This window comes from Chiloscyllium punctatum, chromosome 1 (assembly GCF_047496795.1).
Source record: "Chiloscyllium punctatum isolate Juve2018m chromosome 1, sChiPun1.3, whole genome shotgun sequence".
In the NCBI taxonomy this organism is placed as follows: Eukaryota; Metazoa; Chordata; class Chondrichthyes; order Orectolobiformes; family Hemiscylliidae; genus Chiloscyllium; species Chiloscyllium punctatum.
The window spans coordinates 37,113,512-37,133,008 of record NC_092739.1 but is presented as its reverse complement, the minus strand read 5'-3'; the positions used below and the strand labels follow the sequence as shown (position 1 = coordinate 37,133,008).

At 40.5% G+C, this 19,497-nt stretch overlaps 1 protein-coding gene across 3 annotated transcripts; it reads left to right on the top strand.

Annotated features, from left to right (window-relative positions):
* The first annotated feature begins 380 nt into the window (after positions 1–380).
* On the top strand, positions 381–16,573 carry paqr3a (progestin and adipoQ receptor family member IIIa). Of its 3 annotated transcripts, none has more exons than XM_072592302.1 (7): positions 381–1,701; positions 2,023–2,211; positions 2,802–2,895; positions 10,524–10,679; positions 11,839–12,036; positions 13,472–13,562; positions 14,359–16,573. In XM_072592302.1, exons 2-7 carry the CDS (start codon positions 2,027–2,029, stop codon positions 14,496–14,498), a joined length of 864 nt encoding a protein of 287 aa, XP_072448403.1. In that variant the 5' UTR covers positions 381–1,701; positions 2,023–2,026; the 3' UTR covers positions 14,499–16,573. The 3 variants fall into 3 exon arrangements, with proteins under 3 accessions (XP_072448403.1, XP_072448318.1, XP_072448493.1); XM_072592217.1 differs by having other exon boundaries at positions 382–1,701; positions 2,733–2,895; XM_072592392.1 differs by lacking the exon at positions 2,023–2,211 and having other exon boundaries at positions 383–1,701; positions 2,733–2,895.
* Positions 16,574–19,497: the final 2,924 nt, after the last annotated feature.

The following is a 19,497-nucleotide window of genomic DNA, read 5'->3' as shown; positions in this document are numbered from 1 at the left end:
ACAGCTGCATCTTAATGATAAAGAGTAAACAACGGGCAGGTCAACCTTAACATAGTGGCAGCAAAGTTACAGGGGGATAAAACCTGGGGCTGTACAAATCACCTAAGAGAATGATGTTTTGTGCTGTTTCTGAAAATAACAGCCAATGAAGAAAGTGATAAGACGGCTGGGGGTCTGATCCAGTGTGACACCTCCCAGGATCTGATCCAGCATTACACAACACCCCACCCACCCGCGGTCTGGTCTGAACTGGTCTGATGTGATCCCCTCCCCTCCCCTCCCTCACGGAGTCTGACTCAGTGACACATCTCCCCCCACCCCTCGCTCTGATCCAGTCTGACCCCGTCACGAGGGTAACCGTTAAGCCGGAAGCCCCCGCACGGATCCCATCCGGTTCAAGGCCTAAGGCCTCGGGCTCGAGAGAACAGAGTCCGCAGGGTCGGCCCTCACTGTCCCCACACCCCGCCTTCACTCACTGACCCTCACTGACCCCACACCCCGCCTTCACTCACTGACCCTCACTGTCCTCACACCCCGCCTTCACTCACTGACCCTCACTGACCCCACACCCCGCCTTCGCTCACTGACCCTCACACCCGCCTTCACTCACTGACCCTCACTGTCCCCACACCCCGCCTTCACTCACTCACTCACTGACCCCACACCCCGCCTTCACTCACTCACTCACTGACCCCACACCCCGCCTTCGCTCACTGACCCTCACACCCGCCTTCACTCACTGACCCTCACTGTCCCCACACCCCGCCTTCGCTCACTGACCCTCACACCCTGCCTTCACTCACTGACCCTCCCGGCCCTCACTGACCCCACACCCCGCCTTCGCTCACTGACCCTCACACCCGCCTTCACTCACTGACCCTCACTGTCCTCACACCCCGCCTTCACTCACTGACCCTCACTGTCCTCACACCCCGCCTTCACTCACTGACCCTCACTGACCCCACACCCCGCCTTCACTCACTCACTCACTGACCCTCACTGACCCCACACCCCGCCTTCACTCACTGACCCTCACTGTCCTCACACCCCGCCTTCACTCACTGACCCTCACTGACCCCACACCCCGCCTTCGCTCACTGACCCTCACACCCGCCTTCACTCACTGACCCTCACTGTCCTCACACCCCGCCTTCACTCACTGACCCTCACTGACCCCACACCCCGCCTTCGCTCACTGACCCTCACACCCGCCTTCACTCACTGACCCTCACTGTCCCCACACCCCGCCTTCACTCACTCACTCACTGACCCTCACTGTCCTCACACCCCGCCTTCACTCACTGACCCTCACTGTCCCCACACCCCGCCTTCACTCACTGACCCTCACACCCTGCCTTCACTCACTGACCCTCCCGGCCCTCACTGACCCTCACACCCCGCCTTCACTCACTGTCCCTCCCTATCGGCCCGAGTGACGATGTGTTGGCGGTGAAATGCCAGCTGGAAGTGTCCCCGTGTGCAGACGGGCACTGGTTAATGTAGGGGCGGGTGGGGGACTGTCCCTGCGGCGGACCTTTCACTGACAGCGATAACTCACTCAGAGAAGTTACCGCGGGACTTTGTTAAACCAAACAATTTTTTTTGGGAAAAAAAAATCATTTACAATGGGTTATTTTGGAGCAGTTCTATAGCCACTTGATGGAACATTCACTTTGTTGAACTAATTTTCATAGGCATAAGGTGAGAAATATCATTAGTTTATATCATGAGGAAATAGTCAAGCTTATATCAGACTCCAGCATCATCTCCTAGCATGTTTCCACAATGTTGATTCTAAATAAGGTGAAATACCTCCAGATGAAAAGTATTATTGAATATTTTGCCAAGTGGTGTAAAATAGATTATTCAGAATACAGGAGACCCAAGAGATTCTTGTAATTTTTTCAAATGGGCAGCCTTTAATCACTCATGATATTGTTAAAGGAATCTTATTGACTTAATCATACGTTCATCATGTTAAAAAAACTTGACGTGTTCTTTTCATTTCTCTATTATTTCCAGCATCATGCCTCAGAAGTTGCTTAAAAGTGCCCACTATATTGAACTAGGAAACTACCATTATTGGCCTGTTCTTGTACCACGAGGCATCCGTCTGTATACTTACGAACAAATTCCATCCTTCCTTAAGGATAATCCTTACATTACAGATGGATATAGAGCTTATCTACCTTCAAAATTATGCTTGAAAAGGTAAATTATAGATTAAAATAAGTAAGATCTTTCTCAAATTAATTTTCATACATGTTTTGTATAGCAATGTATTTCCAGAATACAAATCAATCATTAGCCCTCAAACAAAATTGTAAGCTATACTTTAGTAACTAATTTGGAAGTATTAAAGATCTGGTGCCAATCATAAAAATATTTAACCGTTACTTGATAAATGCAATGTATCTGAAATGGTAAATGTACAAAATGTTAGCACCAGTGCAAAGATATTTTACTTAGCTCTCCAGAAGATTTAGGAAATTAAGACAAAGAACTGCAAATGCTGGAGATCTGAGACCAAAATAGAAATTGCTGGAGAAACTCAGCAGGTTTGGAAGAAGAGTCAGTGGACTCACAATGTAAACTCTGCTTTCTTCCCACAGATGCTGCCAAAGCTTGAGTTTCTCCAGCAATTTCTGTTTTTGGTTTAGGAAATTGGTTTTGTTACTCAAATAATTGTTCCTGTATTTTGCATTGGGATAATATAATACTTTCTTCTACAGTCTTTTCATCCTTTCTAACGAGACGGTGAATATCTGGAGTCATCTACTTGGATTTTTCCTGTTTTTCAGTCTTGGCATTTATGACATGACCACTGTACTTCCTGCGGCAAGTGCCTCTAGAGATGATTATGTTATATATTCCATATGTCTCTTCTGCTTCCAGGCAAGTAGTTTATCCATTAAAAAAAAATGTTAAGGGAATGTTGGATTGGAATGCATGTCTTTTTTTCCCTTCCATGTACAGTGGATACTCCAGTGACTATATTTTAGTTGACATTATGATCTGACGAGTACCCCTCTTAAGGGACCATCTCAAAAGCATTATTTTACTGTCAGTTGCCACAAAATAGAATGATGGTGTAAATTTTGCATTTGACCCAGGTAGCAGATGTTGGTGAGGATTATGAAAATGTCACATCCATACACTGATGTCTGAGTAAGAAAAGTATTTTCTCACTACTGTAGCATTCAAATGTGCTCGATAGAGTAAACTGTTACAGTTTTGTATTAGTAAAATAGGAAGAATTTCACCTCTGTGCCTAGTTTATTTATTATCATTCCTTCACTTTGGTTCCAGAAAGAGTTTCATCTACTGTAAGTAGAAATGTTTATGCATGCTTAAAGTGACTTTTTAAAAAATTCATTCACGTGATGGAGTGATATGCTCTTGTCGGATGTGGGAGTTTAGGGAGAGTTTACAGGTTACTGAGGATTATATCTGCAATAAATGCCGTTGTTTGCGAATCCTGTCAGATCAAATGGATCAGATCGAGAGACAATTGTAGGCAATGAGGAAGTTACGAGCAAGGGGATGTGATGGATGACAGTTATAGGAAGGGGGAAAAGTCGCAAATACAGTCACATAGATGGGTTAGCTCCAGGAAAGGTAAGAGAGGTAGACAGTTCGTGCAGGAGTCTTCTGTGACTATCCCCATTTCAAACAAGTATGCTGTTTTGGAAAATGTAGGGGGTGATGGATTCTCGGGAACGTAGCACGAACGGCCAAGGTCCTGGTATTGAGACTGGCTCTATTGTAATGAGGGGTATGTCAGGTTCCAAGAGATTGATTGCATTAGGGACTCTCTAGTCCGAGATACAGACAGATATTACTGAGGCCAGCAGCGAAAAATCAGAATGGTGTGTTGCTTCCCTGGTGCCAGGATCCAGAATATCTCAGAGACGGTGCAGACTGTTCTCACAGGGGAGAAGGTCATTGTCCACATTGGAACCAACAACATACGAAGGGAAAAGGTTGGAGATTCTGAAGGGAGATTACAGAGAATTAGGCAGGAATTTAAAAAGGACCTTGAGAGTAGTAATATCTGGATTCCTCCCCATGCTATGACCTGGTGAGGGCAGGAATAGGACAGAGCAGATGAATGCATGGCTGAGGAGCTGGTGTATGGGAAAAGGATTCACATTTTTGGATCATTGGAATCTCTTTTGGGGTAGAAGTGACCTCTACAAGACGGATGGATGGCACCTAAACTGGAAGGGGACTAATATAATGGCAGGGAGATTTGCAAGAGCTGTTCAGGAGGATTTAAACTAGTAAGGAGTGGTGGTGGGAACCAGGGAGATAGTGAGGAAAGAGATCAATCTGAGACTGGTACAGTTGAGAACAGAAGAGAGTCAGTCAGGGCAGGCAGGGATAGAGCAGAAAACGAGGTAGGACTGACAAATTAAACTGTATTTATTTCAATGCAAGGGGCCTAACAGGGAAGGCAGATGAATGCAGGGCATGGTTAGGAACATGGGACTGGCATATCATAGCAATTACAGAAACATGGCTCAGGAATGGACAGGACTGGCAGCTTAATGTCCCAGGATACAAGTGCTACAGGAAGGATAGAAAGGGAGTCAAGAGAGGAGGGGGAGTGGCATTTTTGATAAGGGATAGCATTACAGCTGTACTGAGGGAGGATATTCAAACTGGGAAGTTATTTGGGTGGAACTAAGAAATAAGAAAGGAATGATCACCTCATTGGGATTGGAGCTTTTAATAGTAAGAGGGAAATTGAGAAACAAATTTGTAGGAGATCTCATTTATCTGTAAGACTAATAGGGTAGTTATGATAGGGAATTTTAACTTTCCAAACATAGACTGGCGCTGCCATAGTGTTAAGGGTTTCGACAGAGAGGAATTTAAGTGTGTACAAGGAAATTTTCTGATTCAGTATGTGCAAGACTTGACCTATTCTTGGGAAGTAAAGCAGGGCAGATGACTGAGGTGTCAGTGTGGGACCACTTTTGGGCCGGCGACCAAATTCTATTAGTTTTAAACTAATGATGGAAAAGGATAGACCAGCTCTAAAAGTTGAAGTTTTAAATTGGAGAAAGGCCAATTTTGACGGGATTAGGCAAGAACTTTTGAAAGCTGATTGGGGGCAGAAGTTCGCAGGTAAAGGGACAGCTGGAAAATGGGAAGCCTTCAGAAAATTAACAAAGGGGATTGACGAGGGCAGAATAGTAGATGTGATCTGTATGGACTTGAGTAAGGCGTTCGACAAGGTTCCCCATGGGAGACTGGTTAGCAAGGTTAGATCTCATGGAATAGAGGGAGAACTAGCCATTTGGATACAGAACTGGCTCAAAGGAAGAAGATAGAGGAGGGTGGTGGTGCAGGGTTGTTTTTCAGACTGGAGGGCTGTGACCAGTAGAGTACCACAAGGATCGGTGCTGGGTCCACTACTTTTCATCATTTATAAAAATGATTTGGATGTGAGCATAATTCCTACATGAAAGGAAACAGAACAAGGAGTACACTTCAAATAAGAAATCTCCCATTTAAGATGTAGATGAGAAGTAATTTGTAGTGTCAGTAGTATTTCAAACTCTCCTTCCCACCAAGCAGTGGAAGTTTGGTCATTGCCAACTCAGCCTAGAAAATATTCAGTGAATGTCTTGTGGTATAATGGATAAGTGTCCCTACCTCTGAGCCAGAAGCTTCGACATCAGTTCTCACTTGAGGGATAGATGTAATTATAATGTTGCCAAACAGCTTTGAATATCGATCTGCAAATTCCTACCGACAGGAGAGATTCCTTGTCAGCCACAAAATGGAAAGAAATCAGAGCTTCAACCACCATTATTCATAGCACTACAGTGCAACATAACGTAAAAGTGGATGTTACCACACCAAAATCGGTCAGGTGGTTAAAAGTGAAGAAGCAGTTCTGAGGTTATAGGAAGATATAGATGGATTGGTCAGATGGGCAGATCAGAGGCAGCTGGAATTTAATCCTAAAAAGTGTGAGGTGATGCACTTTGAAAGAACAAGGAAAAGGATTACTTAATAATATTGGAAATCTCAGAACCAGAGAAATCTTGGGGTACTTGTCCACAAATTCCCCAAAGGGGGCAGGATACTTGCATAGATTGTAAGAGCAGGGAGATTATGTTAGAGCTGGACAAAACTTTTGTTAGGCCACAACTGGTGTACTGCATGTAGTTCTGATCACCACACAATAGGATGTGATTGCATTGGAGGGATGGAACAGTGGTGATTCACCAGGATGTTGCCTGGGGTTAAGAGAGGCTTAGGTTGTTTACTTTAGAGCAGAGAGAGCTGAGAAGAGAAATTTTTGAAGTGTGTAAGGTTACGAAGACACGAACAGGGTCAATAAGCAGCAGTTCCCCTTAATTCTAGGCTTAATAACAAGGTGGCATAATTTTAAGATGCAGGGTAGAAGGCTTAGAAGGAAGTTGAGGAAAAGTTTTTCACCATAGGGTAGTGGGAATCTAAAATGCACTGCATGGTGGGGGGGGGGCAGTAGAATGGGAAACCTCACAGTCTTTAAAAAGTACTTGGATTAGCACTTGAAATGTTATACCATTTCAAGTATAGATAGACCATCACAGACTTTAAAGGGCTTCTTCTGTGCTGTACAACTCCATTTGTACTCCTTGGGTATGCCTGTGCAAATTGGAGTGGATTTGAGACTTACCTTGCCAGTATCTAATTCATAACATTAGGTCAGGCCTGCTTTCCAGCAGAGAAGCCAAGGTGAAGAAGAATGGGATATGTTTTTGATTGATGAGATTTAAAGGTTACAGGCTAGAAATCTGGAGTCAAGGCCTAATTGGATCAGCTATAACCTTAATAAATGGCAGAGCAGGCTCCACAGACCAATGGCCCTACAGCTTCTAATGTTCTGAACCATGATTAAAGTTGTTTTGCTTGAGCAGAGTATTCATGAACTACAAAAATAACTGCCAAGGCACTGCATATATGTTGCAAGAAAGGTTTCAGTGAAATATATTGCACCTAAGGCAATAATGAAGATATGGGACCATTGTAAAGAGGTAGAAAGTGATCATTCACAAGTGATGAAATTCCATTAAGTGAAGTGAGGACCTGTGACAAGCAGTAAGCAACACTTCGAACAGTGGGTTAGGTAAGTACTCTGGCAGGCTGACTCAGACAGTGCTAGATTAATTGGATCTGATTTGAATTGCATCTTGCTATTCTCCCAAGAAAGAAGCTAGGTGTATGTTGAGTCTCTTCTCGGTGATTAAGGGCTTTTTCTATTCTTAGGTTTTAAGATGGTATACAAATTGGTGGTAAAATCAATAAAATTTGCAAAAAGCAACATCAGTAAATAATATAATTAATAAATTAACATGTATTCATGACAGCAGGGCAGGTGTTATGTCAAGGCTGCAGCATGTGGAATTCCTGGATACTAGTATGATTGACCTCCACTGTGAGTGTTTGAAGTTCCAAGCAGCTTCAGCACAGGGTTTGAGTTTGAAGCTGAACTACAGGCATTGGGATGCATTAGGAAGGGGGTAGGTTATTCAGATTCTTAGTATTAGGAGGCAATCACACCACTTAGGATGGGGTCTTCTGATGTGGTAAGGGACCGAGAGGGCAGCATTGCAGCCTCTGCAATTGTGCAGTAGCTTTGAGTGGATCGTTGGGATGAGAATAGGTGCTGTAGGATGGATGAGGAAACCATTCAAGTCAGGGAAGCAATAAGGCCTGTAGTAGAAGATAATATAGTAAGAACAAAGAACCTTAAGCACAGGAACATGCCCTTCGGCTCTCCAAGCTTGCGTCGATTCAGATCCTCTACTTAAACCTGCCACCTATTTTCTAAGGATCTGTAACCCTTTGCTCCCTGCCCATTCATGCATCTGTCTAGATACATCTTAAATAACGCTAACATTCCCGCCTCTACCACCTCCTCTGGCAAAGCCTTCCAGGCATCCACCATCCTCTGCATGAAGAACTTTCCACGCATATCTCCCTTAAACTTTTCCCCTCTCACTTTTGAGCTTGTGACTGTTAGTAATTGAATCCTCCACTCTGGGGAAAATGTTTCTTGCTATCAACCCTGTTTCCACCTGACATGATTTTGTAGGCATCAATCATGTCCCCCCTCAACCACCTCCTTTCCAATGAAAATAATCTTAATCTATTCAACCTCTCCTCATAGTTAGCACCCTCCACCAGGCAACATCCTGGTGAACCTCCTCTGCAAAGCATCCACATCCTTTTGGTAATGTGGTGACCAGAACTGTACGCAGTATTCAAATGTGGCCAAACCAAAGTCTGATACAACTGTAACATGACCTGCCAACTCTTTTACTCAATTCCCTGTCAGATGAAGGAAAGCATGCCGTGTGCCGCCTCGACCACTCTGCTAACCTGCATTGCCAACTTCAGGGAACAATGGACCTGAACACCCAGATCTCTCTGTATATCAATTTTTCCCAGGACTTTTCCATTTACTGTATAGTTCGCTCTAGAATTGCATCTTCCAAAATGCACCACCTTGCATTTGTCCAGATTGAACTCCATCTGCCATTTCTCTGTCCAATTCTCTAATCTATCTATATTCTGCTGTATTCTCTGACAGTTCCCTTCGTTATCTGTGACTCCACCAGTCTTAGTGTCCATTTGCAAACTTGCAAATGAGGCAACCTAGACCTTCTTCCAAATCATTTATGTATATCACAAACAACAGTGGTTCCAGCATGGATCCCTGTGGGACAGCACTGGTCACAGGTCTCCATTTTGAGGGGGATTGATATTCCCCTCTGCAGCAAAGCGAGAGTCCAGATGTTTGTGTTTCTTTCGAAGGGGCTGGAAAGGAACTTACCATGTGAGTGGTTGTGATCCACGTCAGCACCAATGACGTTTAACTAGGAAAGAGATGCTGCATAGAGTACGAAGAGCTAGGTACTAAACTAAAATGTAGAATCTCAAAGCTCATAACTCAGGTAATAATCTAGAGATTATGTGCAAATTGGTGTCGGGTGCATAAAATTAAGCAGGGTACATGGCTCAAAGACTAGCATTCCGGGACTTTGGGTCGCTGACATTAGTACTGGGGAAAGTCGATGCTGTACCGCTGGGATGGTCTACACTTGAATTGTGCTGGGAAGGGTGTTCTTGCAAGCCTCATAATTAGAGAAGTAGAGATGATTTTAAACTAAATAGCGAAGGCAGGAAATCATATGAAAACATAATATACCAAAGAGTAGAAACAAGGTTAAGAGAAGAAAAGTAAGATGGAAAATGAGGGTCAGGTAGTGGCAAAAAGGGACAGTGTAGAAACAAAATTGTGAATACACCAACAGTTAAGATGAGATGTTAGAAAGATAAAAAGATAAAGTTAGTGGCTCTGTATCTGAATATAGGTGACATTCATCATAAAGTAACAAATTGATAGTAAACAAATATCAACTAATATCCATTACAGAGATGTGGCTGCAGGATAAGGATTAGATCCTGAATATTGAGGGATGTGTTATCCAAAAAGAATACGAAGCTTGATAAAGGTGGAGAGTAGCACTGTTAGTCGAGGATAGCATTTGTGCAAATAATTAAACATACCCTTGGTTCAGAAGAAGAAGATAGAATTGGTTCAAATGGAGATTAATAGGGGAAAAAAGTTGCTAGTTGGAGTAGACTACAGTGGACAAAAGGTAGCCACAGTACACAAAAATAATATGGTTATGATAACAAGATGCAATCATCAGGGTGACTTTAATCTACTTATTAGCTGAAAAAAGATCATATTAACATTAGCTTAGATGAGGAATTCATAGAATGATTTTGAGATCATTTCTGAGAACAGCGCATTCTAAAACTGAGCAGAGAGTAGGTAGTAGACCTAATCATCTAATAAGAGCAGATTGTGGTAAAGGCATCCCTTGGTAGCAGTGACCACAAGATTGAATTTTCCATCCAGTTTGAAAGGGGAAGATTAGGTTTAAGAGTAGCATTTTAAAATTAAATAAGGACAACAATGTGGGCATGAATAGTGAACTAGCTGAAGTGAATCAGTATACCAGGCTAGTTCAATAGAGATGCAGTGGTAGACATTTAAGAGGATATTTCAAATTTTTAAAATTATTCAATTTTCTGAGTAAGTATAATTCTACTGCTGAAAAACTTCAGCCCTCTGTTAAGAATGCAGTTAAAAAGATAAGCCTCTCCATTTTCAAATGTGAGCTGGTTCTCCTTAATTCTAAGTGCCTCATACCTTTGCTTTTTAAACGCATATGGACATGTTCACCACTTCAAGAAATTGTAATTAATGAAGATGGTTGCCTGGTTTTGTTTTTGACAACGATGTACATATTAATATGACATTTTTATGACAAACTATTTACTGCAGTACCACAATGTTATTGAGATGTATTTATAGTTGTGAACTGTAGCCATCAAAATAATTTTTCATGCATGGTTAGATACTAGACAGCGTAGTAGATAATTTTCTTTGATACAGTTGTTACTGCATTTCTTTCCTTAGTTAATTTATAGTATTTGGTTTGTAGGTTTGTATGCTGTGCTCAGTGGGCTATCATCTATTCTGCTGCCATCGCTCAGAGAAAGCAAATAGACGCTGGATGGCCCTTGATTATGCTGGTATTGCCATTGGGATTTTGGGCTGCTATGTCCCTGCAGTATTCTATGCCTTTTACTGCAATGAAGTGAGTTTTTTGGCTCTGCATGCACAAATGTTTTGAGTTGTCTTCACATATTGATGACATTTCTCTTTGATAACTGAATAACTAAGCCCTGATTGAAATTTGTGCTTTTTTTGACCACAAGTCAACAAAACGACCTTTGCATTGAGAAATGTAAGCTCCCTCTCTCAATTATGTTGTTGATGGGGGAAGGGAAAAACATCTCGTGGCATACTAAGCTGCAGTCAGTATTTTCTTTTTGCTATTTTAAAACCTCAAGCAACAAAGTATTACTTCCAGTACCCCCTTCAAACTCCATTCCTTAGCTACTGACTTGATTCCTTTTCCTGGTAACAGTCAGATTAAATCAATATGTTCACAACTTTATCACTTTGATTCAAGTTGAACTTCTCATCACTAAGCCTGTGACCTCTGTGAATGTGTTACTGTCTCAGACTCTCTAAAACAGCTAAACTTATTAGTTCAACAAGTAACCTTGTCACTTCTAGACTCAACATTCCAAATCACTTCTGGCTGATCTCTTTCATTCTACTTTCCATAAATTCGATCATCTAAAGCTAAGCTGCCCTTAAATCACACTGTCCCATTTCTGTAAGCATCCTGTTTCCCTAAATTTGATTGGTTTCTGGTCAAGCAATATCTTGTTTTTGAATTCTCATTAAAGTTTTCAAATACCTCCATATCCCTGTAATTTTGTTCAGTTCCACAACCCTTTGAGATATTGGTACTCCTCTAATTTGCCATTTGTTTAAAATTGTAATTACTTCACCGTTTGTAGCCATGTATTCTCTCTCTCAGCACCAGCTCTACTTTGATTTCCTCCAAGACACTAAAATAACCCACTTTGACCAAATTTTTATCCCTTCTAATCCCTCAGTGCATGTCTTGGTATCGTACTGGTTTTATATTGCTCCCACAATATGTTTTAAGATGTTTTGTTACATTAAAGGTGCTGTTTACCTGCAAATAATCCTAAATCTGATCATTGTATTTTTCTGTCTGGTTACTTAACTGACTAAATAAAACTACCAGTAATCACAACTTTCATAAATATGCTATCTTACTTAGTAATTCAATTAATGTGATAATCTATGTTTTTAACTCTGAAACCTAAACTTTTAATAGTTGAATAATTTGACACTTAAATTTGTTTTGTGGTTAGTATTGGCGACAGGTGTACTTAATAATGGTGCTGGCTATGATACTGGCAGTATTCTTTGCACAAATCCATCCATATTACCTCACAAAGCAGTGGTACAGCCTACGGGCGCTCATCTTTTGCTGTGTCTCTGTGTATGGGTTTATCCCAACAATACACTGGATCTGGCAGAATGGAGGGATGAACACACCAATTGTTCAGGTGAGTGAGATAAAATCAATTTAACATGTTTAATTAGTTTAAGGCAAACAAGAAATGAGTCAGTAAAGCATTAATTCAAGTGGTAAATAGTTCATTCTTTCCAATAACAATGCCTCAGGTGCATTAACAATTTACATCAAACTTAGCACAGTTTAACCTATAGAACCTGTATCTGATCTTGGATATAGATATTCTGAATAAATCTGTTTAGCTTTAGGTAAATTTTTATTTGGTAGTTAGTAATAGGACCTTTTAATATTTTAAGGTAGGTGGTGCATTTCTGTGCTTATGATCCAACAAGGCATAGCAGAATAGAATACGTTCAAAGACGTATTCTATTCTATCATAGAATACATGACAGTACCATCAAGGAGGGGGTTCTGGTATAACCTGAATGTTTCTGTACTGAGGAGAGTCTTCACATCCTTCTGAGAATTTGGGGGGGGGGACACTGGCAGTTGCGGCCTGAACAGAATTTTATGAAAGTTCGTCCTAACTTCCTTTTCTGCTCTACGCCTCTGATGATCCATCTGTCTCAACATGCCCTGCCACTTTCAATGATTTGTGCAAACATACCCTCAGGTATGTATTATTTAGCAATAGAAGTTTGCAAGACAAAGGCATAATGCATGACCATTAGAGCTAACAACTAAGCAGAATAGGTAATGAATAAGCTCATGTTTAATTGTACAGAGTGTATGTATATGGCTGAAGGAAATGAGGTACCATGGCAAGGGACTGAAGGGATTAAAAATTGAGAACGATATTTTTAATTCAGAAAAAGGATAGGGAGGTGAGGGTATAAACTGGCATTCTGAATGAGTCATATTTGGAAGGGACAAGACTGATAAGTGGAAAATTTTATCTCAAGTGATAAAGGTATGAAAGATTTAGTCCAGTTCAGGCTTGTGCTTCTGGCCATTGAGTTACATTACTGAAAAAGAATCCTTGAATCAGTATAGTGAAGGAAGTCATTTTGCCTATTGTCAACTACTTTTATCCTGTCTTGTAAGATAACTGTACAGAAGAAACCCCTCCAATATTGGTGTCATTTCCTCTCACACCCCTCATACCACTTAGCCCCTATTCTACAAAATCCCTCAAGCCAGTCTATCCTAAAAATTAATCTTTGGGAAAATGTGTTCATTAATTTTCCTGTTCACTTTGTCTTAGTACTGCTTTAGAAAGTCTCTCCTGCTGTTTTTCCATGTGAAGGACATTATACCAGTGGAAGGTTTGTTAGAAATTACCATTACTGTACAGAAATTAGCCCACATTGGTTGTCAGCAATTAAATTGTAGTGTTGCATGAAGACCAGTGGTTCATAGCAGTAACTTAGTGAGATCCCTTCCTGTTGCTTTCATAGCTCACTTTTTTGAAGCTTAATCTTGATCCTTTTGTGTAACTTCTCTTAACTTAATTACTGTCTTCCCAGGCATTTGTTCCACGTGTATTTGTGATGTATTTGATGGGTGCAGTAGCTATTTTTCTCTACGTTACGAAAATTCCAGAAAGATATTTTCCAGGTGGGTATGCAGAGGCTAATTGGAATTTTGGAAAATCACAGTAGGAGAGCAAGTTACTTAACTAACCTCATAACACATTATTTGTCCAAGTGACATTCTAAAGCAATTTTTAAAATATTCCCAAAACAACCAAGTTTCAGCTTTACTAATAAGTAGTAATATCTGAAATATAGCAAAAGAGGATGAAGCTGTATCAAAACTAAATTACTGAATCTGAGGGAACAAGAGAACAGTGGGGAGTAATTGGTACACAATATTTTCAGGATATTTTAGCATTCATTCTGGAAACTAGTCATGATTTGGAGATGCTGGTTTTGGACTGGGGTGTACAGAGTTAAAAATCACAACACCAGGTTATAGTCCAACAACTTTATTTGGAAGCACTAGCTTTCGGAGCGCTGCTCCTTCATCAGGTGGTTGTGGAATATACGATCTTATACTCCACAAGCACCTGATGAAGGAGCAGCGCTCCAAAAGCTAGTGCTTCCAAATAAACCTGTTGGACTATAATCTGGTGTTGTGATTTTTAACACTGAAAAGTAGAGTTTCTAGCTTCAGAACAGTTTGCACAGTGATTTTAAATTAATCTTTGAGAAATTAACCTTTGTCTTTTCTTTAGAAGAACGCTGTTTAAAAAGTTTTTTTTTAAGCTTTCATTTTTATAATTAAACAATTCAATAGCCAATGATGGTTTGTTCTAACATTCTTGACTATAAAGTGACCAAACATGGTGCATAGTAACAGACTTCAGAGGAGCAAAGAGTAGGAGTTGCTAACATTTCTGTACCTTTTGCAGGTCAGCTCAACTACCTCGGTTCTAGTCATCAGTGCTGGCATATCCTTGTTGTATTGATGTTTTATTGGTGGCACCAAACTGGAGTCTATATCATGCAGTACAGACACAAACAACCCTGTTTAGAACTAATGAGTACATAACTGCAACATCAGTGTCTTGTGATTCGGTGAACAACTTTAAAAGTGCCTGTTAAGAATCTGCAGAGATACACAAACAGAAAATGGGAAGGGATGTGTTAAAATTCTGTCAACCTAAATGTGCAGAGACCTCTTTACTTCCAGTTTTCAATAATCTGTTACTTTAAAGAGGTCTCAACATCCTGCAGATATTTTTCAATAGCTTGATGTCTGTGGCATTTCCATAAATGAACTTACACCTTAAGGTGTAATAGTCATTCTTCAAACAATTTTCCTACCTTATTACAGAAAGGGAAAATCTGTATACACCAATGCAGTGGATCTCATTCAAGAACCTGCAAAGTGCAGGTGCTAAACTGGGCTAAAATTTCCAATTGCTAGTTGCAGTGACAATGTGTGTATGCAGATTCATTTGCCTCATGGCTATGTTTTAATGTTTGCGAGTGAATGGTGTTTTAATCTCAGAATAGTGCTCGACTGCATTGAATATCCCTGAATGGAAGTGGTTTGAGGCTACCTCCCGGGGTACCTCACCCCTGTTTACACTGGATGAATATCAGCTCAAACAAGTGATTTCATTAAGACTGTACTACACTTTTGTATTAATGTACATTTGAAGCTGCTTTTCATAGGTAAAAATGTAGAAAATTGTATGCTATCTTTTTTCAAATGTGTTTAAACTGGAGGTTGTTTAAGTCTTGTTCCCTCAAAGCTGGGAGACAAAGAAGAAGGCTACGGGATGTGGGAAAATTGAAATATTAAAAAAAGCCCTTGTATTCTGGAATAAATATATATATATCCTGAAACAAAATCAGGGAAAGAATTGCTAACTACTTAATTTCCATCTCCAAGATGATGATTCCTGTATGTGAGAACAATGTAAACAAAATTGGGACATCATTTGATCTTCATAGGAACAGACATCTAAAATGTTCGCATTTAGAAATAAGCATGATGGAAAGAATTTCATTATTAAAAGATAAAATTGCTTGATCAAGTCTTGCAGATGACTAAGGTTATTAGGAAGTAGTCTATTCATAACCAAAGTTTTATGCCATATTTCACTTTCTACCACATACCATATTTCAGTCAAGTAGTTAGACAGGTAGTTTGCAATGCAGAGTAATGCAAACAGTGGGTTTAATTCCCACCTGGCTGAGGTTACCATGAAAAATTCTTCTCAATCTCCCCGTGCCTGGGGCATGCTAACCCTCTGGTTGAACCACTAGTTTTCTGAGAGTAGTCCTATGGTAGCGTGACCTTCCACATTTCAAATATCATGGTGGAAGTGATGCTAATTTAGATACCAAACGTATAATTTTAGAACTGGATTTTTTCCCCCCCCTTCAGTTATGTTTAGTATGTTCTAACAGCTTGGCTGGCTAGTTGACTGGAGAAGTATAATCTGAGTTGACCATTTGCCTGAACCTTCAGGACAACTGTCCAATAAGTAGGAGAATTGAAATTTAAAGTCTGATAAATGTAGAGGAAAACAGTCTTCTAGTTCTGCTGTACCTCCTCATACAGCAGGATTGTCTTGGCACCTTGTTTTTTTATTGAATTAGCCAGCCAGTGGATTAGAACAGACTAGTCATGAAAGGCAATAAACCTCAAAAGGAAAAACTTAGACTCTTCAGGTAACACTATAATGATATAGAAACCATTGACTATTAAAGGGTAAATTATACAATCTGTGTATCTATCCCAGAACTTCACACAGTACATTACTAGGTTTTAGGTTTACACTGAAATGTTAAACAAGAAGGGCAAAGTGCAATTTAAAAGTTGTGTTACATGCATTGAAAATGCATCTACCGGTAGGTAGAACTAGTATGGTTAGAAAATGGTGGTACATATTGGGAGTTGTAAAAGTCATTTTTAAAACTTGCTGTTAAGTATCTGAATCACATGACTTGCCTGTCTTTTAAGATGGGCATTGTGCACATCCTGGAATTGGATGTCTATTTTGAAGGGTGACATGCAAGAAAAGATGTCTTCTGCCTGACAAATTATTGGGAGCTTAGTTTGTTTTTTTCTCCTCTGTGGACAACTATCAATAAAACATTTTCCAACATGAATTATGACTCTTTAAAATGTTATTTAATACCTGCTTCATTAATTAGATAGGTGGTGGAATGAATCAAAACAGCTGGAGTATTTAAAATCTGACAAATATTGGAAGAGATGACAGGAGGAAAATCCAAAATTATTAACATCAGATCATTTTGAAAGAAGTTGGGCTGTGAGAAATAGGACATAGCAAATATTGTGAGCTGGCACGGTGGCTCAGTGGTTAGCACTGCTACCTCATAGCACCAGGATCCCAGGTTAGATTCCAGCCTCAGGTGATTGCCTGTGTGGAGTTTGCACATTCTCCCAGTGTCTGCGTGGATTTCCTTCGGGTGTTTTGTTTTCCTTCCACAGTTCAAGGATGTGCAGGTTAGGTGAATTGCCCATTGTACTACAGGGAGATAGGTCTGGGTGGGTTACTCTTCGGAGGATCGGTATGGACTCGTTGGGCCAAAGGGCCTGTGGAATCTAATTTTATGGAATCTAATCTAAAGAACCAAGTTGACCAACAGATCCATGTAATCAGTGTAAAAACAGACACTAAGTAAGAGAAACATATTGCAAGGGATATAAACATCATGGTTATACTTCATTTACAGCATAAATAACTTTTATTTAAGGCAAAGTTGCATTATTAACTTACTGGCAGACCACCTTCTCACTTGCACCCTCAACTAATTATGTAGACATTGCAGAGGTCACAATAATACAGTAAACTTCCAGCATGAGGGATATAATTTTTGCAAGTTTGAGAGTGCTGGTGAAAACAAAGTTTACTGCATTAAGTGAAAGCTGTAATCAATCTACAAAGCCAGACATTGTAATTCACCCCCCCCCCCCCCCCCCCCAAAAAAAAACCCAAGTCAGGGTGTAAAGATTAAAAGGTATTTTCTATTCAACCTGTTTAACAATGTTATTAAACAACTGATAACAGATGGGATTTGAACCTGGGTCTCCTAATTCAAAGGTAGGGACACTTCCCCAGCACTACAATAGCCATGTGAAGATTAACAGTAGAAACCCAAACTGAGACAAATGCTGGAGATCACAGCTGATCAAGTGGCATCCATGGAGGAAAAGCAAGCTAATGTTTCCAGTCCAGATGACGTTCGCTTCCTTTTTCTCCACGATGCTGCCTAACCCGCTGTGATTTCCAGCTCTGTTTTCAGTAGAAATTCCAGCATTTGCAGTAATTTGCTCTATTATTCATTTAATTGGCCACAAAAGTATGTAGTGCCAGAGGACTGGCAGGTGAGTACTTCTGTAATTCCTATCTTTAAGAATGAAGACAGAACATGTGCCAGAAATCATGGCTCAGTTAGATCAACATCAGTGGCAGGACAAATAAAAACCTGATTCAAGAGGTTGGAAAATAAAACCAGGTTGAGAACCACAGCAGAAATAGGAACATTAATTGAGAGAGCGAAACAAATATAGTGTGATTTGTAAAAAATTAGAAATCTAATAATCCACTAGTCACTACAAATTTCAAAAGGAAACATTTGCTTGACCAATGTTGAGTTTGCGAGATGGTCAAGAGTAATAATGGTAAGATAGATAGCATGTATCTAGAATTTCCAAATAAATTACCCCATGATACTATAATGAATAACTGTCAGAGAATGTAGAGTAAAACCAGAAAGTACTGTAGAAACTACAAGTCAAAGAGGGAGAAAGAGTTTGATTACTACTTTCGGGCTGAAATCAAAATGTTAACTTTCTCTGCCCAGTTGCTCCAACACTTTACAGTTTTATTTACAATCTCAAGCATTTGCAGTACATATTTTTCCTCCAAATAAGAGGACGTGAAGTTGGGACAAGTGGTAAAATGGATTGCAAGCTGGCTTCAAGACACAGAGTAAAGTCGGGAGTGTTCACAATTTGCATTAAATTTAGGTTTTGGAATCCAAACACTATTTCTAAGTTCACAGACCACACAAAAAAATCAGGAATAGTCAATATTGAGGAGGGCTACAACAATTATAGTGACACTAACAAAATTTAATCTGTGTTGTGCCACAAGGATTGGGTCCACAGCTTTTTGTCATTTATATAAATGATTTAGATGTTAACACAGGAGGTATGGTTAGCAAGTTTTCAGATGACATCAAAACTGGAGGTGTAGTGGATAGCGAAGGTGGTTACCTCAGAGTACAACGGGATCTTGAGCAGATAGGCCAGTGGGCTGAGAAGTGGCAGATGGAGTTCAATTTAGATAAATGTGAATTTTGGGAAGGCAAAGCAGGGCGGGACTTATACAATTAACAGTAAGGTCCTGGGGAGTGTTGCTGAACAAAAAGACCTTGGAGTACAGTTCCATAGTACCTCTAAAGTAGAGTCTTAGGTAGATAGGATAGTGAGGGCAGCATTTGGTATGCTTGCTTAATTGGTCAGAGTATTGAGTGTCGGAGTTGGGAGGTCACGCTGCGGCTGTACAGGACGTTGGTTAGGCCACCTTTTGAATACTGTGTGCAATTGTGGTCTCCCTGCTATAGGAAGGATATGAAATTTCAAAGGGTTCAAAAAAGAATTAACAAGGATGTTACCAGGGTTGCAGCTATAGGGAGAGGCCGAATAAGCAAGGGCTATTTTCCTGGAAGTGGTGGAGACTGAGGGGTGACCTTGTAGAGGTTTATAAAATCATGAAGGCATGAATGGGGTGAACAGACAAGGTCTTTTCACTGGGGTGGGGGAAAAGAATCCAAAACTAGAGGGCATTGGCGTACGTGTGAAGGGAAAGATTTAAAAGGGATCCAAGGGGCAACTTTTTCCACACAGGGTGGTGCCAGTATGGAACGAGCTGCCAGAGGAAGTGGAGGAGGCTGGTACAATTACAACATTTAAAAGCTATCTGAATGGGTACATGAATAGGAAGGGTTTAAAGAGATATGTGCCAAATTGGACTATTAATTTCGTCTATCTGGTTGGGATG